Here is a 26,720-nt window from a genome sequence, read left to right on the forward strand (position 1 = left end):
GTGAGTGAACAAGAGAGAAATCCTCTGCTAGATGACTTTACAAATTGGGTCTGAAAATAGTGTTGAGGCAGAATAGTCCACGATTTTTGCCTTGGGTGCACAGAGGGATTGGGTGTTGTAGACTTCTTTTATTCTTCATTAAGATAAACATTTTCAAAAATGTGCTTGTTCAACCTTGCTCCCACTGTGTGCATGGGAGGGAGATAACTGAAAGTGGGGAGCGTTGCTTGGCTCCTGCAAGTGGCTGAGGTCCAGTGGGGTTGGAGGCTTTCTTCCTCCTTTTGGAAATGCAAAGCAACCCTGCACCTCCCCTGCACTTGCAGAAGGATCATGACAGCCCAAAGCACAGCGGCTTTGTAATTGCTGCATACACTTCGATCGGATTTACGTGGCAAGGGTTTGGTAGCAGGGGCCTGCAGGGATGGCGTCTGTGAGAACAGTCCAGACAACAGCCAGCACCAGATAGCTCCAAAAGGGCCCCGGCGCCCTTTTGTTCTGTCTGTCTGTCTGTCTGTCTCTCTTTCTCTGGGAGAAAAGCTCTTTTTTCTTTAGGAAGGCTGGGTTTCACTAGAACATTACTAGCCTGTAAGCCTCATGGCATCACCTTCCATCTTGACTGCTAAACCTCCTTGCTCCCTACTATCTTCTTTGCCAAGATACAGCTGTCCACGTTTACTTTTCCTACTTGGCTGGACTGAATATAAGAAGCGATCTTGCAACTCTTCCTCTTGTTGGACACTTAATCATCACACCAAATGAAAACTATTTGCCTTTCACCTCTTTATTTCAGGCCTTCTTTCCTAGTGGTCATGCAAAACTGGGAAAAAAATAGTCTACCAAGTCGGGTTTTTTTTGGATTTGATAATAAACCTGCAGACTCTTAAGTCATCAAGCACTTCAAGACTGTTTGAAATAATCTCTACATTAATAGAAAAGGAGTACTCCAAACTTCTACTCAGGAAGAAAATCACGGAAAATGTAAACTTTGATTTTAGATGTTGAATTTGTTGCAGATACATCTTCCTCATCGCATGATTCTATTTGGATTTAAACCATAGTATCTATGGACAGACCAAGAGTAGGACAAGAACAGCACAGAGTTCAGCATGAAGCCCATCAGGAGCTCAAGTTTGTATTCTTTGTATTCAAGTTGATCCTTCTCTTGCTGGAAGGACCTGCTTTTTGACTCTCCTTCTCTTCACTAGGAGCATGTTCCCTCTTGCTTTGGTAATGCTCTTTCTCAGTGTTTTTAGTCTTGTCCTTTCTACCTTGGCATCTCTCTGCAATAGATGAGGAGGAAAGCTTTTTAGAGCTACATTCAGTGTCACACTTGAGAGAGGAAGTTTGCCACAATTTCTCACCAGGCTCAGAAGACTCTTTGCCGTACAAAACGTTTTCTTTTGAAATGAGGTCACGTTCTTTTGATCTTCTTGGTTTCTCCTTGTCTCCACCGTCATCAAATCGGTACTCTGCGAGGTATTCATCATTCCCAGTAGATTTCAGAGGGTCCGTGACACTGCACAAAATAAAATCACATTTCTCACTTCTGCTGAAGGACGTGAAGATTAACAGTAAAACCTTCCAAAGGCAAACAAACAAACAAAAACCTCCGGACTACAGGAACACTCGCAAAGAAAGATATGCCATGTAGAAACCTCTCCTGCGATTAGGACACCTTCTCCAGCTCCCAGAGAAAGTGTTTTTTCCCCTCTTGCTTCTGAAGCCATTGCACTAAAAAAGCAAACGCATCTGTCTCCCTCCACATGCTGCTGCTCTGAATAAGAGCCAGAAGATTCAAAACCACCCTATTTGGTCTCCCAACATAGCCGAAAAAGACACCAGTTGAAACAGAGTTTTCTACCTCTCTCCCAAGAATTTACATTCACATATCCTGTGACTGCAAAAATAGAAGGCAGGGCTCAGGAGGAACAGCCAGTGTTGGAAATGAAAAAAAGCAGCCCGTTTCCTCAGAGTCTAAAGCCTATGCTACTAGGAAAACAGAACAAAACAAAACAAGAGGAGAGGAGAACAGCAGCGGGAAATTTACCTATTCTCCAGGTGTTCAATTGCAAAGCCTCCTCTGGAGGATCAACAGCTGTGAATTCAGCGTGCTTAGGAGAAATCAGATCTACGTCTGAACCACAACTATTTCAGTAGCATCACTAACTTATGTTACTCTGAAGAAGCAGTCAGCACCGTTTCTATGTTAGGAAATAGCTGAACACAGTCTGTTATTCACAGGAATTATTCAGGCAGGCTTCTTTAGGAAGGCTGGGTTTCACTAGAACATTACTAGCCTGTAAGTCTCATGGCATCACCTTCCATCTTGACTGCTAAACCTCCTTGCTCCCTACTATCTTCTTTGCCAAGATACAGCTGTCCACGTTTACTTTTCCTACTTGGCTGGACTGAATTTAAGAAGGGATCCTGCAACTCTTCCTCTTGTTTGCCACTTAATCATCACACCAAATGAAAACTATTTGCCTTTCACCTCTTTATTTCAGGCCTTCTTTCCTAGTGGTCATTTAAAAACGGAAAGAAAAAGTCCATCAACTTTTTTTTTTTTTTTAATATTCAGCAGACTCTTAAGTCATCAAGCACTTCAAGACTGTTTGAAATAATCTCTACATTAATAGAAAAGGAATTCCTCAGACACACTGCGGCCGCTTACCTTTAATACACTCGTTGGATGAGACGGAGCTGTATTTCTTGCTTTCGCCTGCACTGGAAGGCTTCCCTTCCTTGTAAGGTTGTTTACTGCTCTCACTTGTGCATTGCTCACATGAAGAGCCATCTGGAGGATGGGATTCTTCCTTCTTCTCCCGCGTTATCTTCTGGAAACGAGGATCTAAGTGTTCCAAGGAGCCCTTCACTTTCCTGGTGTTTCTCTTTTTTCTTCTTTTTCTTCTCCTTTTTCTTCTTTTTTTACGCTTGCGTTTGGCACTGTCAAAGTGGAGCGCACAGAAACACAAATCGTGAAGTCTGAAAGAAACATGCAAGTTTAAAAGAGAAAAAAAGATGTGGCACTTGTTGCCTATATGAAACTTTATTTATTTTACCACAGGTGATGATTTGCAGCATGTCAGCTATTTTGTGGTGCTTTGTGCACACGCAACTTACTTTAGATGTAGCAAACTTAAGCCCTCAGATTGAAGGACCATAGGTCCTGGTTTGTACACAGATCCTTAACAATGGCTAGCTCTGGAATATGTGCAAGCAGAAAAAAACTTTTAACCTAATCCAGAATGGTGTACGGATGTGTTTCCAACTATGTGGTCCAAAGCTAGTGCTCTGACACAATTCAGCAATAGCTTTCCTATCTTCACCGATCAACCTAACAACATGATCCCCAGCCAGCTGATGCTATCTAAGTAACTTAGAAACTACCAAAACAAAAAAAAAAAAAAAAGAAGAAAATAGAGAAGAAAAAAAAAGGAGAAAAAAAAAAAGGAGAAAAAAAAAAAAGGAATACATGAGAAGCACCCAGAAAAGAATTAGGATAAAAAATGCGGAGTATGCTGGAATCCTTGCTTACTTGGAATCCTTCTCTCCATGTTTATCCTTAGACTTCTTTTTCTTCTAGAACTTGTGATATTTTTGCATTTTTTTCACCACCTAAAAGCTCCTTTTCTATCTTTCTGTCTTTCCTTTCTATTTCACTTTCACTACCTTCTGCACGGGTACATTTTCTTTTTCTGTTTCCTTCTGTTTCATTTTTCTGGCGACAGTTCTCCAAATGAGCTGACACAGGTGGAAGCGCATGTCTTTCACGAGAATGTCTTCCAGAATGTTGCTGAGATACCGAGCAACGATGCAAGTCTGCTCGGGGTGTGCTAAAGCGACGTACATCTTCATCTCTCAAGAGGGAACCGTGAGGCCATCCACTTTTGTAATGATAATGCTTATGTGACCTGCCGTAGTAAGTTGCAGTCCATTTGTCAAAGGCTGCATCGCCGTGAGAGAACTTTCTCTCTCTACTGTCTCCTGTCGCATGAGGTGAATAGTAATCATTGGAATAGCTACATCTTTCCCATCTCCGTGCTTCATCTCGATAGTATCTTTCTCTGCTCCAACTTCTTTCCCCTTTGGATCGGTAATATCTATTGCTACCTTGTTCTGATCTTCCTCCGCTGCCAGATCTGGACTTTGAATATTTGACTGCTCTTCTGCCATTCTCAGGGCTGTTTCTTTCACCAGGGAAAGATCTGCACCTGCTTCCCTCCCAGTGCTCCTGCTTGTGACGCTTTTGCTCAACAACTTCCACGCTCTGGGAACACCTCCTCTTGCTGGAAGGACCTGCTTTTTGACTCTCCTTCTCTTCACTAGGAGCATGTTCCCTCTTGCTTTGGTAATGCTCTTTCTCAGTGTTTTTAGTCTTGTCCTTTCTACCTTGGCATCTCTCTGCAATAGATGAGGAGGAAAGCTTTTTAGAGCTACATTCAGTGTCACACTTGAGAGAGGAAGTTTGCCGCAATTTCTCACCAGGCTCTTTGCCGTACAAAACGTTTTCTTTTGAAATGAGGTCACATTCTTTTGATCTTCTTGGTTTCTCCTTGTCTCCACCGTCATCAAATCGGTACTCTGCGAGGTATTCATCATTCCCAGTAGATTTCGGAGGGTCCGCGACACTGCACAAAATAAAATCACATTTCTCACTTCTGCTGAAGGACGTGAAGATTAACAGTAAAACCTTCCAAAGGCAAACAAACAAACAAAAACCTCCGGACTACAGGAACACTTGCAAAGATATGCCATTTTGAAACCTCTCCTGTGATTAGGACACCTTCTCCAGCTCCCAGAGAAAGTGTTTTTTCCCCTCGTGCTTCTGAAGCCATTGCACTAAAAAAGCAAATGCATCTGTCTCCCTCCACATGCTGCTGCTCTGAATAAGAGCCAGAAGGTTCAAAACCACTCGATTTGGTCTCCCAACATAGCCAAAAAAACACCAGTTGAAACAGAGTTTTCTACCTCTCTCCCACAAATTTACATTCACATATCCTATGACTGCATTAATAGAAGGCGGGGCTCAGGAAGAACAGCCAGTGTTGGAAATGAAAAAAAGCAGCCTCTTTCTTCAGAGTCTTAAGCCCTCGCAAAGATATGCCATTTAGAAACCTCTCCTGCGATTAGGACACCTTCTCCAGCTCCCAGAGAAAGTGCTTTTTCCCCTCTTGCTTCTGAAGCCATTGCACTAAAAAAGCAAACACATCCGTCTCCTTATACCTGCTGCTCTGAGAAAAAAGGCATAGGGGCGAGCGGGGAACAGCCAATGTTTCTCCAGACAGTGGAGAAAAATGGAAAAACATTCTATGAAGGAACACGAGTTCTCCTTGAGGCACCAACCTGCATCAGAGTGATATGCTCAGTGCTGATCATTAGTTCTGTTCGTAACGCTGGACATACAGTATGGAATTGTACTAATTTAAATCCCTCCATTAAATACTATTAGTAGACAGATAAAACCGTATCGAACTTCCAAAAGGTCTTGTCTTAATCAGACTGTGCTCATGTTACCTCGTTTCCTCTGACAAGCTGTTCAGCTGGCTGGCTGTGAGGGACTCTGTGATGACTTCTCGATTGACTGAAGGCATAGCTCCAGGCATCTGCAATCAAAACGCACAAGTCAGCAGACAAAAAAAATACTATTTGTAGTAGTACTGAGGACTAGTCTTGTCAGAATTTCTCCATTAAATGGTAAGCAAGACCGTTTTGAGTTGTATGCATTATCTACACTTCAAAGATAACCCCAACTCACCTCCCAAAATCTACTTTATGAAACTTAGGAATTTTTATCTCAGCTGAGCTTCAGTTGGCAAGTTCTAATGTAAGCTCAGGTCTGCAAATTCTAATGGGATAATACCACAAAGTCTTACAATCACATTTGTGCTGTGTTTTCTCAGTATTTCACCTGAATTAGGAACACACTAAACACTCCCGAATACATCATAGGTGAGAAATTCTCGATGGAGCGAATCTATGTTTCAAGCAATCCGTTTGTTTTGGAAAAGAACATCTCAGAAGGTTTAACAGGTTCAACTCGGCAAGTGGAATCATCAAGTTTCAGTGCGTTTTCTTTAGATTCATTAACTAACCTAATAGCACCATTTAGTGAATTGGTTTTTGGCAGCTCATGCTGGGATCTTCCTTCGTCAGCATTCTGACAGGAAGAACTGGAATGCTGCAATGTACGGACTACCTTTCCAACCAAAATTCCATTAGAGGACATTGCATTGCAATTCCTTTTAAATAAGCCCTTTGACTCCTCCTCAGATTTTCCTGAAGATTCTGCACCGTAAGGGACTGTGTTATCAGAGCTGAGTTTAGGATTTTCATTCACTGTTGGCTCCACAAAAATCTCATCAGAAACTTTTTTGCTTGTTTGCATTTGCTTCATTTGCATTACCGAATTTGTAATTGTGGATGAAGGAACAGCCTGGTAGAGATCTTCATCCTCCGCAGCACTGCTAAGACAGTCAGGCTGTGACGCAGTCCGACGAGCAGGCAATTTATTGTGAATACTGGTGGTGATCTTCTGTTTTCTTGACGGATCAGTAATTGAAGGCCTGGTAATTGTCTGGTTTTGAACACAGGCCATTGGTGGTGCTGAAGATGGCCTTTTTAGGGTGACACCAGTGGTCTTTGCGTCCTCTTTTATGGATCCATTTCCATTTAAACGGCTTGAATTCTGTATTTAAAAAGAAGAAATGGCAAGATGGATTAACGCAAACACTGCATTTAACATTTTGAAACACAAAACTCTCCTACTGAGTATTTCTACAAATGGTCTTAACACCTACAAAGAAAAACACACTGCCCTTTAAAGATAAATGCAAGTCCAATAAGCGTATTCAATTCCTGCTTTTGGTTTACAGCCGATTGGAATCAAATTAACATCATCTTTGAAAACCAGCCAAACAACTTAACATTACCTGCTGCTATTCCCAAATATATTTATTTTCCCCTTTAAACATACCCTGAAAAGCCTGAAGTAATTGTTCTGGTGCTCAGGAATAAGACAATTAGTTTTCCCTGTCTTAGCTAAAGTGACAACGATAGGAAAAACAAGTCCTCTTTTAAATGATTCCAGGATTAGTACACTCTGCTTAAATTGTCAAAGAGCGTAGCTCTCTGTGCTTTAGAAAGCTGTCTTGGAGGTATTAAGTAATGGAGTCGCATGGCTGCACAATTTAGCAGTAACCACTGTTTGAATGACTCTGGCTGTAGCATGAGGGCTGTGGAGAAAGCTGCAGCATGGGAAGGAAAACAAAACTAAGATGCCGAAAACCAAACTAAAAACCCCACACCAAACCCCAAACCCACTAGCAGTTTGGTGCCGTTACCTGCCCTCCCACTTCCCTGAATTACCTTAATCATATGAGAAAGAAGTCGTGGTCCCATAAATCCAGCCTGCTTACTATTAGCCCCCTGCTGACCAGGAGGGAATGAACAGGGATAAGATGGTGCTGGCAAGTAAAACGCACGTTCTCCAAGTGTCAAATCATAGCGCCTTCAGAAAAGAGCAGTGACCGGAGTTTAGTTTTTCTTTCAGCCTACTCTTGGATTAAATCCCATCCTATAATTTTAGAGGAACAGTTCATACGATATGGAAGCCTTCTCTACAGAAGGCTTCGCCAAGACTACAAACTGAAAAGGAGAGAACAGTCTTCCTACTAAGACTATCACTTTCAGAGCAATAATTCATTCTTACACCACAGATGACCTTCATTTCTCTCCTTCTCTAAATTAGCCAGCTACAGGTAACACATAGATAGCAATTTACACAAGTGCTGCAGTTTCAGGCCAAGCAACAAAAGATAATAAATGACACAGAGAATTTCAGGTTAGACAGAACTGAATTAGACAAATAATAATCTTTCCCTGGGATAGCAAGAAAAACACTTGCAAAACAGAAAAATATCAATAACAAGAAAGTAAATCTCTTCTGAACACATGTTAAGATTTGTTATTACCTGATATAAAAAAGTATGTAAGCTTGCTGACCAAGAACTCTCTTAATGTCAGTACGGACTACTTTAGCATCATTCATCTGATACCAAAGTCCATTACCAGCCTGCAAATAAAGACAACCATTTCTTTAGGTGAATTGCACGTGTTCCAAATGAAATCACGGATAGGAACAAAATACACACGTGTCAAATAAAAATATAATGAAATCTTTTTCCCTAGAAACAGTAGCTGCTAGTCACGCTTTCATTGGTTTGCCAGCACAACCTTTACCCTGTTAGAAATGCTGTTGACTTCTACCTTTACATAGCATATATAGTGTCCTGAGTGACAGCTGACACCGTGATGTACCAGCACCGCGTATAAGGCATAGAGCACTGGTTCTCCCATTGACTGTGACATGTAGGCTCTCAGGTCCAAATACTCCGGGTATTTCACCTCCTAAAGAGAGACCAAGAAGATAGAAAAATTATCCCAGAGTACTTCGTGGACTAGCCAGAGAAAAACACTTCCAAAAAACACAGACTAGAATTTATTTCTAGAATATATTTCTAGAAGATATTTCTTGATTCACTACAAATAAGTCTTCCCATAAACAATGTTGAAGACTAGAAGTTGCAGAGAACTGTTTCCTGATGAATCAGCCTTCTCAGAGGAAAGCATATGCTTCTTGTCAAGCGGGAACTTTATTGATAGTAAGAGAAAGAATAAGCCATAGTCGTTAGTCTACAATTATTGTCTGAAAATATTAACGACTTTCAGCTTTGGGGGATGTCCCATTACACAATGATATAGTTGCATTACAGTGGTAAATATACCTTGTTGATCTTTCCACCTGTGAAATCTGCAAATCTTTTCAGTGATATTGTGAGAACCTTGGAAGAACGGTGTATGGTAAATCTCTTGGATGCAGGAACCATCTTTTTACACCTTAAAAACAAGCAGAGATAAGTGTTTGAAGGCATCTTCTTTTTTCACCCCCAAAACAAACTCGTTTTAATGTCTCACGCATGCCTATGCTATTTGAATGACATTTACTTGCATAATAGGTTGGTCTTTTTTCTTTTCATAAACCCATGCACTGCGTGTCAGGTTTGTTAATACAGTGAAGAAGGTAAATTCTCCCAAAACCCCGGGCATAGCGGGAACAGGAATCTCTCACGAAAGGGTATTACCAGGTTGGATGGCAAGGTACCATTTCTTGGTCTACAAAAGTGGCTATTTGAACTCCAATCCTGAATACATTCTTTCAGCTTTCAAGGGAAATACAAATAATGAAAGTGGAACAAGAAAGCCTTGGTCCCCAGGACTAGAAATTGCAAATAATCTCCAACATGGGTCGTCTATCAACATCAAAAATACAACAGAAGCACGTGGTCATTCTACAGGAGGGAGACATTTAACAGTAGGAAGTCTTCATGTACTGAGCTTGTCTGGAAAGACACTGAAACTGTCTGCCATCCTTTGAAACACAATAGTTCAGTTTGATACATTGCCCGCTCCAAGGTAGGACCTACAGCGTAAGCAGTGAAAATTAGCCGCCAGCCCAGAGAACAACGGAAACTGGGCAGTTTACATCAAGAAAAGTACTGTCGAGAGCTAATAAATAGAAAGAACAAAAGTATCTCTTTTTGAATTCTGATGGCAAAATACGAGCCAGAGAATTGCAAACCCATAGGGAATGCCTCTGAACAAGACTTCCCCCCTCCAAAGAAACAAAAATCCAAGTGTTTTATAAACTTCCACAAAACTCGTAAGTAGATCCAAAGTTTAGAGGTAGTCCAACAGAGTCATGCAACATATAAAACTGACATCTAGGATTAAGACCTAATTCGTCAAAATCTTACTCGCTACATTTATAGCAATTCTCTCCACCCAGCTCTTCAGGTTTCACAAAGAGTTCCAGAGCTCTGGTAACAGATGAAACCGCCTAGAGGAGCGAGAAAGAAGAGCGTAAAGTCACCGTAAATTCAAAATTCCAGAGACGTACTAGTGGTTTATAAGAGAATCTTACTAACATACTCAAGCGATCTACTATGAGCACTGTGAAGAAGGAGGCAGAAAGAGCATGCTCAGCATTGACCTCACCTGGAAGTCATTTGACTTCGGAACAAATACTTTTCCAGTAGCCTAGACAGCATCTATAGTGTGCTTTGTCATCAATACTGGGGACAAATTCATCAGTCTAACAATTAGATGTACATTGGGGTAGAACAACAGAGAAGTATGACAGCATTATAATTTTTGCAGAAAGAGAATTCTTTCCCCTTAAACCCAATGCAAATGTGGAGACTATTTACATGGGTTCCACAGACGGACAAAGTCCAATCCACTTCCTTAGCACCACCAAGCTCTTACGTTTTAACATTATATGTGGTTTGGTTTTTTAAGGTAAACAAGTTTAATTTAGAAAGTTAGGCATGTACTTAAACATCATGAATTATATTTAGAAAACATCTTACCTTTATATCCAAAGCGATATCAAGAAATGCCTCATACGTATCCGAAACTGCTTTGCAATTCAAGCACTTCACTGGAAGCAAAATATAAATGCTTAACCTTATGTGAAGGAGACTAACTGTCCAAATTCAAGTTGTTGACAGATACTACTTTAGACAAACTACAGACTGCTTTACTACCGACAAAAGACACAGATCAGTTCTAAGGACAGGAATATTTTTTAAAGTACCTCTCGATCTTAGAAATCCTCCAAATATTTGATGAATGATGGTGGTAGCTTGAGAAGATCTGTCCAATCTGGAAATAAATTAGAATCAGACCTCAGAAGATTTAAGGCGCACAGTTAACTCTTCAAAGAGTTTTATGAAAACTAAGGATGATGTACACTTTCGTTGCTGATTGTAAATAAGGCACTAAAAGGTGCTAGAGATCATTTTTCATACTAAATAAAGGACTAGAAGGTGCTAGAGAATGTATGAAAGTGAACTTGTTTATGCTTACTCGGTGCTTCCATTCAAGCACGCTTCCTGCATAGCATCAACAGTATAGCGCAAGAACTCGTGTGCGTCTTCTTGACTGCCAAAACGGAAATGTTGTCCTATTCCTAAAGAAGAAGATGATAGTATTCACCTCATTTAAAAATGAAATCATTCTTCTATTTCTAAAATCTCTCTTCTTTCTAGTGTTAAAACCACTTATACACATCAAATAAGTATTTGAAGATTACAAGCTATCGAAAAGAAACACATCTGAAGCCACTTACGACTGAGATTACTGATAACATGCGTAGGCTCGATGGCATCAACAGTGCAACGCAGGGCCTGGTTAATGTGAGTCTCCATTGTGCACATCATGCAAAAATCTTGTTCACGACCTGAAGAGTGAAAGAAGAAAGCATCCCAGTCCAGCAAAATATCCATAACTACAAACAAACATCTAAGTAAAATTTAAACTATAGATACGATATCCACTCTCCTTGCTACATTCTATTCTCCCAAGATGCCAATGTCCCAACAGTCTTGTAACATTTCATTTCACACAACTTTACAGAATAAAAATATCCACTAAGCCTGTATTCAAATGCATTTTGTGATGAGAAATCTAAAAGACTACTGCAAAGTCACATTTGTAAAGGCTGACAGGAATGTGAACTCCACAGGCTGAAAAATGTATTACTCTCTAAAATTACTACTAAATGCATTACTGTCCAATGCACTTCATTATTCCCACGAAGCAATAAATGATCCTTTAATAAATACATAAATAAATAAATAAATAAATTCATTCATTAAACAAACAGTGCATTAATTGCACTCCGTATGCTATTCGGAGCCCACTGCTAATACAGTGCTCAAAGCCAGCTTCTACAGGTAAAATCAGGCAAATAAGTTTGTCTCAGAATCACTGCTGTTCTTTCACCTTCACAGCTGTCCAACAGATTCGAAATACTGTTAGAAAGTACTCACATGACTGGCCGTGCTCGAGAGAAAGCATGTAATTGGCAAGTGGGGGTGTGTAGGTCAAACACTGTAGAGTAGCATTAAGAAAACATGTGTTGCCAAGATTGTACAGGCCAACTCCAACACTTTGTGTTTCTCGCCAATCCATACAAATCTTCTCAGGTGGAAAAAGAATGCTCTGTGGTGGAGCAATTCCATCATTAACGACTGCAAGAAAGTTAAATTTAAAAGAGATTTTGTTTGTTTGTTTCTAAGAAAGGTATTTAAAAAAATACTATTCTGCAGGAGCACCTAGAGGAGCTAGCTACAATCGCAGCCAGAAAAACTTATTGCAGACAGCTTTAATACCGCCAAATTCAAATTGGCTGGTCAACACAATGTTTTGGGGAAAAAAAAAAAAAAAAAAAAAAAAAACTTTCGTCAACCATTTTAATTTTTCTAAGGCAAGGCTAACTGCCATTCTGTTTGTAGTACCTAATGCCAAGTTCCTCTCCACCTATAATCTTTAACCTGATTAACTCAACTACTGTTTTTTTCCTTATTATAACTTAAACCACAAGCTTAGACTTGAAATTATACGGAAAAAAGGTAAAAAGTAGTAACTAGGAATGACGGTACCCCTACAGATACCAGATCTTTTCCTGAGCAATGTTATCATTCAAAAAACGTGTGAAAAATGGAAGCTGTGAATAGCAACAATCAAACACTTTTCTTTGCAAAACGGAAAAGACATGGATGAATCTGTGCATTACACAAAGCTCCCCAGATTTCTCTGTTGACTGTAAATATATCAAAATTAATTTCTGTAACATCAGTCACTTCAGCTGCCTCAGGGGATTTGCTTTTGAAGTCTTTGTTCACACTAGTCCCCTTCTCTATCAGTGCAACAAGTAAGAACTGCATTTTCTACTTTTGCTTTGAAGAAAATGGAGTCAGGATAAAGCTCACACTTACTTAGATCTCTTGGGGCAAAAGCCTTAGATTTTTCAGATGATCTACAGTAAATAGCACCTCCACGTCCTTGGGCCACAGAGACTTGGCTTGAATCTTCTGCAGGCGGTATCTGGCCCCAGTTTGTGGTGCGTGACATCAGTATTTTAGTACTTGGTTTCTTGGATTTGCCAGACCGCCTTGAAGGGGGCTTTTTAGACTTTGAAGATTTGGGCTTCTTAACTACGGTCATTGTTGACATCTGCGACAGAGACAGAAGTTCTGGTTGACGTAAGAATATCAAGAAGCATTCCAAGAAGAAAAGAGTAGCAGAAGTCCTGTCACTTAATCTCAAAGAAACAGCCTTAAGAACTAAATCGCTGGTATGAATGATTTAAAAAGAATCCCCAAACCAAACACACAAAGTGAAAATTTCCATCTAAACTCTATCGGTATTACTTTTAGCTTCTGCAGAACTAGTGGCTGATGCCATTTCTTTCACTTCCGTAGGATTTTAATCCATTACAACTCTGGAGTCTTTTTAATATAAAAATGTAGAAGACATTCTCTGAGGGGAATCAGTTATTTATTGATTTCCAGAGTTGCACAATTATCTGTTAATTATTACCTATGATCTAATAGATAATTGTTGCAATTATCTATTGCTGGCGTTAGTAACGGAACACTATTACTTCACTGCCTGCGTTTTTCTGTTTCGTGTGCACAAAGGTACCCAGAACTCACTGCTCCTTTTCTTCTGTCTTTCCAGGGATCGCCCTCTACCTCACTGTCTACTGCACCAATCACGAGGGGGTTGTTGTTATTCTATAATGAGCCTAGCTTTTAAATACACCTTTTCTGGGCGTCACTTTGTGATAGCAAGTTAATTTGTGAGAGCTCCTCAGTCTACATCATGTGGTCGCTTTTTCCAGGTGAAAAAGCGGAGCCGTAAGTGGCAGTACACTAAAGCCCTGGCATGTTGAGATCCAAGAAGAGAGATGTTTGGCCCTCCTTCTCACTCCTGGGAACCATATACCTCAAAACCCACAGAGGATGGGCTATATCTCAGAGAAATCTTGGGAAAGGAGAGCATGAAGAGCACGTTTGCAAATTTATTTCTCCCTGGGCTTCTTCTGCTTCTCTAAGAAATACGAGTTTGAATAGAACTTTGGCAGCAGTACTTCTGGTGTTTTACTCCTACCACATTTAAAACTCCTACAAAAAACTGAAACGTTAGACTAAAAAGCAGCTCTTTCCGTTCTGCTTTCTAAAGTTGCACGTTTTCCTCATGCAAAACAACAGGGGAATGTAAGCTAGAAACGGAAATGCTGAATGTAAAACAAAACAAAACAAACCTCAGCCCTCCAGGACAAAAGCCAATAACTGCTACAAAGTCCTTTTTAAAATGCTGATTAGGTTTCAAGGTGATACCGCTTTAAATAAGCATAATTGTGTGTCCGTAGGCAGAAGCTGAATAATGACAGGATGAACTTCTATACTTCATGTTTTGTTACTGTCTTACTGTAGCACACAGGGACTTGTTACCTATAGGGAAACCACTAACCTAATGGAGGGTTTAAAACATAAGCTAGTTTGTTATACCAAAATGACTGAGAGAACAAAGCATAAAGTGCTTTCAGATTTCTAGCACGCCTTGATTGCTATCCATTAAACTTCACACACGTTAAACAAAACACAGTAAATAAGAAAACTCCTAGTCCCACAGCTGGCAAATTGTGTGCAGAGGTTGTAACTAGAACTTTTTTCCCTTGACATTTTACATTTAAGATTGATTTTAAATCCATTCTATACACACTTTCCGTTCCTGAAAAAACAATACGCAAACCTGAAAAATGCATTTACACGAGAAATGAAGTCGTCCTTGTCCGATTGGAAGACTAAGGTGACAGCTCCTGGGCTCAGGGATTTTCAGATAAGCTCCGATCTTCACCAGTGACAGCTCCTTTTTTCGGATTGAAAGAGAAAATGTTTCAGCAACGCATTGAAAACACATTTAAGGGACAAGAAACAAAATCAAGACTGCAGTGAGAAGGAGAACAGAAAAACAATACTGGGGAAGAAGAAAGGAAAAGGAAAAGGAAAAGGAAAAGGAAAAGGAAAAGGAAAAGGAAAAGGAAAAGGAAAAGGAAAAGGAAAAGGAAAAGGAAAAGGAAAAGGAAAAGGAAAAGGAAAAGGAAAAGGAAAAGGAAAAGGAAAAGGAAAAGGAAAAGGAAAAGGAAAAGGAAAAGGAAAAGGAAAAGGAAAAGGAAAAGGAAAAGGAAAAAAGGAAAGGCCTTGATCTTTATACTGACCAATGAGATAAGCCTTACACATTTTTAAGTTTATTTTTGACAACTGATTGAGGCGTTACCAGGTATTAAGTACGATTCAAGAGCAAATATTAACACTAGAAAGAAGAAATCCGATCCACCACCACTTTTTCAAAATACATCCATTTCTAATGTGGAGATAACGTCTCTCTGACAAGGTAGTAGAAAAACTGTAAATACCGACAGAGCTTCCTCTCCCGATGTTCCATATACATACCGATGCTGTTCCTACACCTACGCTCTGAGCATAAATTTATGTTGACATGAGTATCGGGTGTTACTCCTCTCTTTGTTTGCCTTGAGAGACACACCTCTTGTCCACTGAAAAGTAAACTCAAGATTCCAGATCAGTTAAGACAGTTGCTATCCCCCCATTCAGAGTTTTGCAGCAGCACTGTTCAGATGTGTTTAGCAGTCTCTTCAGAAAACGTTATCACTTAGGACCTGCTTCTCAGTAGGTACACGTTTGGCCTCCGCTTAGCGGAGAGTCAATCCCAGCTTAAGCTTTTGTACAAGAGCCCCTTCACGAAACAGACTTGGGCCCTGACATAACTGAGCTTAACCTTTAACCTTGAAGCTTCCTTAAAGAAGGAAGCAGCACCCAGGCCAGGAAATAGAAATTAATCGTCACTTTACCCTGAAACGCAGTGAGCTATCCTGTGCTGGCAGGATTGCTGCCGGGCTGGCCGACGAGGCGGCGGGCAGCTCCCCGGGGCCACAGGGCCTGTCACAGGGAGCCGCCGGGGGTCTCCAAGGTCCGGGAACAGCGGCAACAGCGGCAACAGCGGGGACAGAGGGGACAGCAGCGACAGCAGCAGCCACCTCAGCCAGGGCCGTCTCCACAACCGCCAAAACGGTCTCGGAATGCTGCCGAACTCGGAGCTCCAGCGTGACGCCTTTTGAACCTGGCCGCTGGAAGGACCTGCTTTTTGACTCTCCTTCTCTTCACTAGGAGCATGTTCCCTCTTGCTTTGGTAATGCTCTTTCTCAGTGTTTTTAGTCTTGTCCTTTCTACCTTGGCATCTCTCTGCAATAGATGAGGAGGAAAGCTTTTTAGAGCTACATTCAGTGTCACACTTGAGAGAGGAAGTTTGCCGCAATTTCTCACCAGGCTCAGAAGACTCTTTGCCGTACAAAACATTTTCTTTTGAAATGAGGTCACGTTCTTTTGATCTTCTTGGTTTCTCCTTGTCTCCACCATCATCACATCGGTACTCTGCGAGGTATTCATCATTCCCAGTAGATTTCAGAGGGTCCGCGACACTGCACAAAATAAAATCACATTTCTCACTTCTGCTGAAGGATGTGAAGATTAACAGTAAAACCTTCCAAAGGCAAACAAACAAACAAAAACCTCCGGACTACAGGAACACTCGCAAAGATATGCCATTTAGAAACCTCTCCTGCGATTAGGACACCTTCTCCAGCTCCCAGAGAAAGTGTTTTTTCCCCTCTTGCTTCTGAAGCCATTGCACTAAAAAAGCAAACGCATCTGTCTCCCTCCACATGCTGCTGCTCTGAATAAGAGCCAGAAGATTCAAAACCACCCTATTTGGTCTCCCAACATAGCCGAAAAAGACACCAGTTGAAACAGAGTTTTCTACCTCTCTCCCAAGAATTTACATTCACATATCCTGTGACTGCAAAAATAGAAGGCAGGGCTCAGGAGGAACAGCCAGTGTTGGAAATGAAAAAAAGCAGCCCGTTTCCTCAGAGTCTAAAGCCTATGCTACTAGGAAAACAGAACAAAACAAAACAAGAGGAGAGGAGAACAGCAGCGGGAAATTTACCTATTCTCCAGGTGTTCAATTGCAAAGCCTCCTCTGGAGGATCAACAGCTGTGAATTCAGCGTGCTTAGGAGAAATCAGATCTACGTCTGAACCACAACTATTTCAGTAGCATCACTAACTTATGTTACTCTGAAGAAGCAGTCAGCACCGTTTCTATGTTAGGAAATAGCTGAACACAGTCTGTTATTCACAGGAATTATTCAGGCAGGCTTCTTTAGGAAGGCTGGGTTTCACTAGAACATTACTCCGCAAGTCCCTTCTATTCCTTTTCCCCTTAGAATCTGGGGATGTTTCAGCTAAAAAGGAGGGCAGAAACACTCTCCGTAGGTCTCCACCATGTAGTAAAACAGCGCTGCGTACCTGGTTAACCTCTGCAGCCAGCAAAGCATTTCTATTTGCAGCAGTGCCCTGACCCCAGCCTCTTGCTGAGCTCCGTCCTGTGCTGCTCGGATGCTCCCGCTGCTCAGACACGGGGGCTTAGAGTGCCACCGGGCCAGCACAAGCCCCCGAGCTCACTGTCAAACTTCACTTTTGGCATCTTTCACTTCACCAGCGCCGCCGGACGAGGAGCCCAGCAATGCCTGACGCCGCTCCGGGCTCACCTAAACGCGGGGCAGGAAATTCGGATTCAAAGCTGCGAAGGTTTTTCTTAGTGAAAGCATGGAATGAGTGGCCATCGGTGACTAACCTTACAGGAAGGCATTCACTTTGTGAATGCTGCAGTGAGTGAAGACTGAAGGCGTTTTCTGAGTGACCTAAGGAGAGCCCTCCCCGAAAAGCAGGACGTTTTATTGTCTATGTAACATCTCCTTTGAAGGCTCGAGCACGAGATCCACCAGGTTTAAAGTCTCAAGACACGGATCTGCCACCACAGAAGCAATACATTTCATCTACTAAGCCTAAATACCGTATTTTGCCTCCTCTGTAGGTTTAAAAAAACACGGCCACGCTTGAAGGAATGCATTCTCAGATATTCTACGTATTTACAGTGCTTTAATTAATACCACAGACATGTTGTGCTGTTGAGGGGAATTTGCAATTACATTTTCATTTCCAACCAAACGCAGCCTGACACAAATTGGGAGCAACAGGAACTAATCATCTGGAAGCCGGGATATGCATCATTCGCCATTTTCTAAGAAAATGACAAAAATATAAAACCCCAGCAGTCTGAGAACATGAGCACTGAGGTAAAGGCCTGATCAAACAAACGCGCACAACTATGATTTGTCCTTTTAACACAGCAAAAGTCTGCAAACTGCCATGGTAGCAAATGAGGAGAAGGAGCTGGTATTTACAGAAGTTGCAGCTGAAGATTCAGATAAACCATTCGGGTCGATGCTCCCTTCCTGCAGGTTTAAGCTGCGGTCACATCGCCTATTTCAAACCCTTTTGATTTCTACCAGTCACCCCAGATCCCACCTATTTTGCACGTTTTCCAATCAATGAATTCGCTACATGATTTCTGGGGCACAAGAGCAGGCCTGGTGAAGAGGAGCATGCCTGGGGCCATCATTCAATCAAATCAAAAGCGTCCAGGAGAAGCCCGGGGTGTGGTACTCACAGGGAATGTTTGCGAGCGGCCAAGTTCAGCAGAAGAGAATAGGCAGGACTGGAAGCCCAGGGGAACGAGATGCATCTGTTGTTGCAGGCAGCCCCAGCAAAATGTTACAGCTTCACTAGCCTGGGGCATGATTCCCCCCTTCCCTTTTCACAGCCAAGTACAATATTAGCTTGCCTTTTCTTTTTTTTTTTTATTATTATTATTTTTATTTCTTTTTGCCATCATCAGGCTGAGGCCGGCTGAGAATATTCTGTGTCTAGACTAATAAATGTTTGTGCGGATTTTGCAAGAGCGGCTTATGGGAACAGAATCCACTTTTTGTTTTCTGCTGGAGGAAAAAAAATAAAATAAAAATAAAGGAGGAGCATTAAAAGCAACCAAGCACCCCCGTGCATTTGTTTGAAATTGCATATTATGGTGCTTCTATTTTATGTGCAATCAATACATAATTTGGAAGAAAAAAATGCTTTTAAAATTCAGAGCTATCCCTGAGCAGCTAAGGTTCTCTTGGAAACTGAAGGAGGAGTCTGAAATGATTGTTCTTGTGTTTGCATCCCCCAGTGGGAAAGGCAGCACACAAGTAGAAACCACTGTGCTTTGAGGCGGCATGAATCATTAAGAATAAAGATCCCCCCCCATTTAAACATGAGATATTAAAACTGAATCTAGGACAAAGGTAAACTAAACAGACTCCTTCCTTCCCGGGCAGTCAGTGGGTTAAATCAAATATCAAAGGGGCAACATCAACCTTATAACTTCCTCTGCCGAAATTAAAAAAAAAAATAAAGGTAACTTCTATTTTGCCTGCCCCGACCCCAATCGCATCGCCCGAATGGGTGCAAACTGCTGGGATATGTGAGGGCCCAAGCCTACATTTTCCCTTTTTCGTATTTGTTGGAGGAGGGCGGGGTATCTCCAGATGAAATGGCTGACCGAGCTTTTTATTTCCTCGCTTTGGGTGGAAATGACTGAATCTTTCCAGGCAGCGGAGCAGTGCTCGACCGACTCCCTCGGCCTCCCCGCGTGGGAAGAGCCCTGCCGGGAGCAGCCCGCGTAACCCTCAGATGCCAGCCCCATCAGGATTAGGTCCAGCAATGGGATGTTGGCTCCTCTAAGTGAGGACGCATCCTCTCGAAACACATACACAGAGATTTAAATGAGATATTCCCAAGAACACCTGCCTATTCTTTCAGCACGTGTGCAAAGAGTAAATTCATTTTACTTCGTTCCTCTTTTTCTCAACTCTCCCCTCCTTCCTCCGGAAGGAAACAGCCAAGCAATATTAGCAGGGCCTTCCTTTTCCCCTGGTGGAGTCCAAGAACGCGAGAATTGAGAAAAGCGACTTGTCAGGAATCAAGTTTAAAAAGAGTGTTTGTGGTAAAATACCGGAAGCTGTAATCAGAAACACAACTTTTAACTAAAAAAAGCTTCTTTCCATTGTAAATTATTCCAGTTAGTGAAATAACAAATTAGTTCTCTGCTCAGCCACAGCCTCCTCCACCAAATTTAAGTAGAACCTGCAAAGAAGTTGAAGTTGTAAAACATTTGTCAGATGCAAGGGGCAGCGTTGCGTGGGTTAGCATCACGCTCAGATGCCCACAGTACCAACAGGTGCTTTCTTTCCAGAGGCACTGGCTCCTCCACGAGTTCCCCGCACGAAGAACTGAAGAAGCTGCAGGCAGGGTGAGCCTTCCTCAGTCCTCATCCTCACAGCGAGGAGTACTGGGGACGGGGAGCTGTGTTTCGGCTTGCTAAGAAGCAGAAACCCCCCGAGTTTTCAGACGGGCTCCGCTCAGCTCCCCTTGTGACTGCTGCTCGGGACACGACCCTGCCTTGCTCAGCACCCTCGACTCCAGCAGGTGCTGCTGCTGGCAGCTGCCCTATGTATACAAAAAAAAAAGAAACCAACACAGTATTTTCCTGCTTTTAAAGTATATCCCGAAGATTTACTAGGCATTGTGACGTTCTGCAGAAGCCCACAGCTGTAACTAAGGTTTGTGGGGTGTAGAGGGGCTGGGGGCTAAACAAGGCCAACAAGAGCCACATCTCCTCCCCGGTTGTCTCCCCTGTACTCTTTTTAGGACATCCAACATTCCCAGATCTCGTTTTGTCCCAGTGACCAAACAGGAGCCTGGCACTCATGCACTACGCCTTAAAACCTCTACAAACCGTGCGCCTAAGTCACAGCACTCATTATAAGCCTGTTGAGGGATTTCTTGAAACAGCAAAAATCCCATGGCTTGCTGTAGCTGAGCAAACCAAGCTACCAGGGCAACTATGAGAAGTTCCCATGACAGTGTTCCCACATCGCCCAATTGAGGAATTCAGAAAAATATTGTTACCAGTAGCTGGCTTCAAGGACAAGGTCTATGTGACTGCTAATCACAAGGGGGTTGTTTTCTTGCAGGTGGGGTTGTTTTCTTGCAGTTGTTTGTCTGAGTGCTTTTGACCAATAATCTTGTGTGAAACACTGTCCACCCCTGTTAAGTTCTCTATAAAAGTTAGGCTATTCGGGCAATAAAATGGAGCATGATCTGACTCTACTGTGTGTCTGTCGTGCTTTCGGCCGTGCTTCCTGCAACATAAGCCGGCAGCTCTTTCTGGTCTCACAAACTATATGTGGCTTGAGAGATGCTCTCCAGATTCAGGGCGCTGAACACCTGCAGCCTTTGCCATAACCATGACAAAGTTCAGGAGCTCCCTGCTGGCTCCAAGGCTGGCTCCAGCAGCGGCTTCAAGCTGTGGGTCAAGAAGGCCAAGGCACCCAACGAGAACCTGCAACACCAAGTGGCTTTCTGGAACGGCTCCAAACACAACTGGAAGCCTGTTGGTTTTTTTGGAAGTGAGCTCTTGTGGACCTGTTAGGTGCAAGCAGAAGTCAAACTCTCAAAGCATGTTTGCATCATTAAGCTCTCCATGATCTATCTCCAAGGTCTTCTAAGAGCTAGTAGCAACGTGGTCAGAGTTCTTGCCTGTATTTCCCTTCACGTTCTCCCACGTCAGCAGCCGTGTGCTCCCTTTGGGCTGACTTCCAGAGCTGGGTAGAAAGGATCCCCTGGAAGCAGAGATGCTGCTTTATGCAACACCTTGCAGCTCACTGCACTCTGAAGGGTACACGAAAAGAGGTGAGTGGTCCTGGTGTGGTTCCTTCCAGCTCTCAGAAAGGCAAGAGAACTGGAAATGAACCATCAGCCAAAGGGAGGCACGGCGCAGCCTTACGAAATGCCATCTGGCTGCTACAGGATAAGGAAAGGAGGCATTTTTGGTGGCTCCCATCTCCACAGAAAAAGAAACAACTATTTATGCAGCAGAGTGGTTGGAGTATTTCAGGAGGCCCTGAGCTACCCCAAAAACCAACAACGAAACCACAAACCAAACCGAAACCAAACCAAACTAACATGATGGACTGCAATAAAAGATGAACATCAGAATTAATACTACCAATGACAATAAAGATGTTGAAAACTTGAGTCATCACATCCCTTGTGTAGACTGCAGGAGGAAGCACCTTTAGTGCCTGATGTGACAGTGTCAGAAAGTTAATTAATAACACCACAAAACTGGATTCCTGTGAGCACACACTCGGCAAAGGTGATACAACCGACAGCCGGACTTGAACACTGATACTGGTACCTGACTGGGAAATAGCGAGGAAACAAAGGGAGGAGGGGAAACCGTGCTATCCTGAAAATTGCATCACTTGTTTACAAGTCACCGGCAACTCCGAGGCAAACCATCTCGGGCATTTATGGATCAGTGACCTCACGTCTCTGGCACAGGACGGAGAGGGAATACCGACCGTGAGTTCGCAGAAGGGAACAGCGCGTCCAGGCCCTCCTGCACTGCGCCAAATGTGGTCAGAATGTCCCCTCCCCTCATCACCCCAAAACTTATCACGTAGGACTTCTATTAAACAGACCCCAAAGAGCTCGTTCTGTCAATTTTGCAACAGGCTCAGGATTTCTCAGAATTAGAGAGGCTAATTTCATAATATACAAAAATACTGCATCTGGCACAGGGGAATTCTCAGCTAGACTTCAGCCTTGAGACACAAAGCGAAACTGACCATAGAAATAGAGATTGGCCAGAGCTCAGCCACAAGCGAGTATGCCTCGGTTATATTTATTACCTGCAAGCAGAACTAGAAAAACAGTTTACACTGACTTGCTGCTTTAGAAGTTAGTTCCATAAAGACGGAAGAAATTCTCAACTCAAACTTGAAGAAAGCATCAGACTTCAAAACCAGTCGTAGATCTTTGAAGTAAGACTGTTATGAATTCAGAAGTCACATCCAAACAAAAAGATCATTTATATTAATGGTAACTAGATTAAAAAAAAATTAATCCTGTCCCTCAGGCTTTGTAAGTGACTGGGGAGAAAACAGCGCAAGGATAGTAATAAGCCTAAGTGAAACACCACAAACTGCTAAGGGAAGCAAAAGACCCAAGGAAACAGCCTTTTTGGTACATTAGGAACAAAAGGAATCCTAACAACAGCACAAAGTCCATCACTTGACAGAAATTCTTCAGCGTAGAGAAATTTACAAAAGGCAGAACCGTTCAAAAGCCAGCTCTAACAGGCTCCAGGGATGCGTGGACACGCAGCGATAAACATCGGTTTTCCCAGTAATAACCAGCAGAGATAAATGACGACAATTACGCCTAGCAAATGGAGCGCTGGATGCAGCTGAAGCAGGCACAGGTCATCGAGGGCTTGGCAAGAGAAGAGAGAGTCCAGGAGAGCCACAAGAAGCATTCAAGGAGTAGGAAAGCCTCACAAAGAGAATGCGTGCCCTACCTCCAAGTGTTATGTCTCAAACTTGTCTTTGTTAAACAAGCACAGTGCACAGGTGCTTTACGGAAATGCAGAGGGCTTTTTGGCTGAGGAAAGCTAGTAGGACTGCCAGCCTGAAGTTAGCAGTCACCTCATTTAGAAAAAATGGCACCTCCTTCTAACGAGCTCCGGGGAACCCAATTAACAGCGTAACTGGAAGAGGCTGCCTTGCTGGCAATGTTTCAAGACGGTAACAAATGGGTTTTCTACTTAATGTCTGCTTGTTCGGGGAGGTTTGGACTTACAGCCTATGGCATTTGGGTCCTGGGGTTTGCCTCATACAGGTTGTTCTCCACAGCTGGACCAGGTTCCTCAGAGCACCCACCAGCTCCTCGTGCGTGAAACCCCTCTGAGCAAACACCAACGCAGCACAGGCTGCTGCTTAACACCAGCAGCGCAGCTTTCCAAACTCCCCTCTCCTTTCCCCCTCCAGCGGGCTGCTCGTGTTCACCTCAGGCCTTCCACAACAAAGCCCCCTTTGCACGGATCGCCGTGCACTTTGACAGCCCCAAGGCGCTCTCTGGGGCGCCTGTCCCGGCTGGGACCGCCACCTCAGCCTTGACTCACCCTTCAACGAAGCCAAACTCCTCCGTCAAGCCTGACGGGGAGCCCCAGCACCTACCGGGCAGCGCTGACAGCCGCAGCCTCTCCGCTCCCTCAGCGCCCCGCCGCCGCCTCCATTAGGCGCCTCGCCTCGCCCCGCCGGCTGCCGATCTCCAGCGCCGCGCAGCACCTGGGGGACAGACGGGCGTCAGGGCGGCCCCCGGCACCGCAAAAACCCCCGGCAGGGCTGGGGACATGGCCCCGCTCCCCTCCCACCGCCACACCGAGCGCGTGTGTGTATATAGAGAGGGGGGGGAGCCCGGTCTCGGCTGGCTCCGTCCCGTTTCAAGGCACGGAAAGCGAAGTTGCTCGCCCTGCCCGTGTGCCCCCCATACCCCCGGCTCTGTCACAGCCCAACCGCGCCCCGTTCCCCCCTCACAGAGCCGGGGAAGGGGTGCTCGCAGCCGCCCCTCTCCTCAGGGCCGGCCAGGGGAGCGCCTCGCCTTCTCCCCGGGGGTCTCCCGTGGCCGCTTGGGGTCGCCTCCCGCAGCCGCCTCGCCCCCCTCTCCTCTCAGCCCCGCCGCCTGCCTCCTCCTCCGCCGCCGCCGTTTTGCGTCTCCGGGAGTCGTCCGCTGCCGGCGGGGCGGGCGCTGAGCCGTCGCCGAGTCCCAGCTCCGCCGGCCGCCCGGGCCCTCGCCTCGCAGCCCGCGGCGCCCACTCGCATCCTCCTGGCGCCTCGCAGCCTCCCCGCCCCGTCTCCGGGAGGGTTTGAGAGCCGGGCAGGGCCGGGCAGCGGCGGGCCGCGGTGCCTCAGCCTCCCCCGGCAGGGAGCGGGGCGGAGCCGCTCCGCCCGGCAGGCGGCGGCCGGCCCGGCCCGGCTCGGCTCGCCTCGGCTCAGGGCATAAAGGCGCTGAGGGCGCCCGGCTCCCCGACCTCGGCTTCTTCTCCAGCCCCGAGTTCCCCTCAGGTGCCCGGTGCTGAGGGAGGAATGCCCTCCGGGGCTGGCTGGGACACCCCCAAAACCTTTGGAGAAAAAACAAACAAACAGCGAACAAACAAAAAACCCACCCCCAACCCCCTTTTTTTCCACCTCCAAGTTGAATAAAGAGGAGCTCTTCCTTCAGTACGTGTCCAGATATCTTAGTCTACGTTTTGCTTTAACTCCCACTACGTACTTCTCTTCAATACGCTGTGTTTCCACATACCGCTGCTTTTAGCAATGTTTTTACCTCAGACGCTAAAAGTTGATCTTTTCCCCAAGTCAGAAAAAACAGAATGGGGCTTCTGGGAACCCTTAGCTGTGACAGCTGTTCATGTACAACCGAGATTTACGCCTTTATATATATTTAACTGTGAAGGTCTTCTTCTCTCCCGACTAATAACGGGGAGAAGTTTGCCCAAAACTTCGAAGAGCAAAAGTTTTGATGCCAGGAACGCTCCTGCTTCCTCGTTGCCTGTCATTCCCTTTTAAGTATGAAATTTTCCAGTTGCAATGCAATGAGCTGACTGTGGTTCCATAGGTAAAGATGCATTTAGGATACCAGGTTTTCAACATCGTCTTGAAGTGGATAAGAAGAAACACATTTTTGCCTCAGTGATATGTTTTTTTCCTCTCCTTTGCCTGGAGATGCAATGAAAGCTTCCTGTTGTCCGCTCAACACAGGCATCTTCTTCACGGTAGCTTTTTAAATACAGTGCTAACAACACAGCTCTTTGTTCCCTTCTGTACGTCTACTGAAACGCAGATTAGGTGCCAGGCGTAGGTCAGTCTTGGAAAAAGCTGCCACCCCTAATGTTATAAGTTAGACCACACAATTTTCTGGTCTATTGAAATTATTTTATTAATCAAGTAAGCAGACACAAGCAAAACAGCGCTGGGTGGCTGGGGAGTCTCCGCTCCACCACAGCACGCAACTTCCCCTTTCCAGTGTCGCTGTTTTAGAGCATTCAAGTTCTGGCTTGTCGAGACTTGACCTGTCGACTTGTCGACTTGTCGAGACTTGTTCTGAGGCTGCGCAGTCTGTTGTTGGGGGTCGTTATTCTTCCTCCGGTGATCATGCGTTGTGCTTGTGTTCAGGTGGGGGCAAAATAGGATGTCTTGAGGTGGGTGGGTGGTATCTTACAAAATCCTTGTTTTAACAAGGATTTAACAAGATGTTTACCCAACCCTCCTTCCCCATTTGTCCCCATGTTACAATGCCGTGAGTTGTGAAACCTTATCTCCTCAGTAGATTCTTTAAATTCTCAAGGACAATGAACAAGCCCCTACTAATTTATCACAATCCCTCCTTTTTCTTTTTCTAACATATTTTGTTCATTGAATTTTTGCAATATTTTCTTGCTGAGCATCAAAGTTTCTGCGTCGTCCTCCTCCTGCTCAAGAGATTCATACTTAGCATACACAAGCATAAGATTGATTCAAAGATCGAAGCCGAAATTCCTTTAAGTGGTATATTCTTTATTGCAGCGCTGGATGCACGGGGGATCTCTCCACCTATCGTGCATACCCAAAGCGGAAAGCAGTCTTGAATTTATACAATCAATCTCTCAATATTCTACAAGCGCCTATACATATGCATTACCTATCCCCGCCTTCCCTCGCTTCTCATGCTAATTAGCCTTTTGGCACCTTGCGCCTGCGTAGAGCCTTCCAACAATTGTGGGCAGGGGTCTTTGGGACGTGGGCAGGGGTCTCTGGGAGGAAGACCCCGAGTCTTCCTCACAGTGTACTTTTCACCTTTGGTCAGGAATCTGCTGAATTGGCACGTTTCTTAATTGCGAGAGCTGGTTGTTGCCAATTCTTCCGTTTGTTGTATCTTTATAATGAATTCCAATGTCCAGTTT

The 26,720-nt window shown here is 44.0% G+C and overlaps 1 protein-coding gene across 6 annotated transcripts; it reads right to left on the minus strand.

Annotated features, from left to right (window-relative positions):
• Nucleotides 1-502: 502 nt before the first annotated feature.
• Nucleotides 503-24,084, minus strand: LOC140003410 (ubiquitin carboxyl-terminal hydrolase 42-like). 6 transcript variants are annotated; one of them, XM_072043368.1, is made up of 18 exons: nucleotides 23,956-24,074; nucleotides 14,679-16,408; nucleotides 12,840-13,077; nucleotides 11,892-12,092; nucleotides 11,189-11,299; nucleotides 10,927-11,029; nucleotides 10,655-10,722; nucleotides 10,428-10,498; nucleotides 9,813-9,895; nucleotides 8,784-8,895; nucleotides 8,266-8,406; nucleotides 7,971-8,071; nucleotides 7,366-7,507; nucleotides 6,404-6,685; nucleotides 5,515-5,603; nucleotides 4,483-4,628; nucleotides 3,670-4,401; nucleotides 2,825-2,982 (listed from the first exon to the last, which is right to left on the minus strand). In XM_072043368.1, exons 3-18 carry the CDS (start codon nucleotides 13,075-13,077, stop codon nucleotides 2,870-2,872), a joined length of 2,733 nt encoding a protein of 910 aa, XP_071899469.1. In that variant the 5' UTR covers nucleotides 14,679-16,408; nucleotides 23,956-24,074; the 3' UTR covers nucleotides 2,825-2,869. The 6 variants fall into 6 exon arrangements, with proteins under 6 accessions (XP_071899470.1, XP_071899469.1, XP_071899468.1 ...); XM_072043369.1 differs by lacking the exons at nucleotides 2,825-2,982; nucleotides 3,670-4,401; nucleotides 4,483-4,628 and adding exons at nucleotides 503-1,280; nucleotides 1,362-1,516 and having other exon boundaries at nucleotides 23,956-24,084; XM_072043367.1 differs by having other exon boundaries at nucleotides 2,825-2,943; nucleotides 3,670-4,628; nucleotides 23,956-24,075.
• Nucleotides 24,085-26,720: the final 2,636 nt, after the last annotated feature.

Source organism: Anas platyrhynchos, chromosome 11 (genome assembly GCF_047663525.1).
Source record: "Anas platyrhynchos isolate ZD024472 breed Pekin duck chromosome 11, IASCAAS_PekinDuck_T2T, whole genome shotgun sequence".
Classification (NCBI taxonomy): Eukaryota; Metazoa; Chordata; class Aves; order Anseriformes; family Anatidae; genus Anas; species Anas platyrhynchos.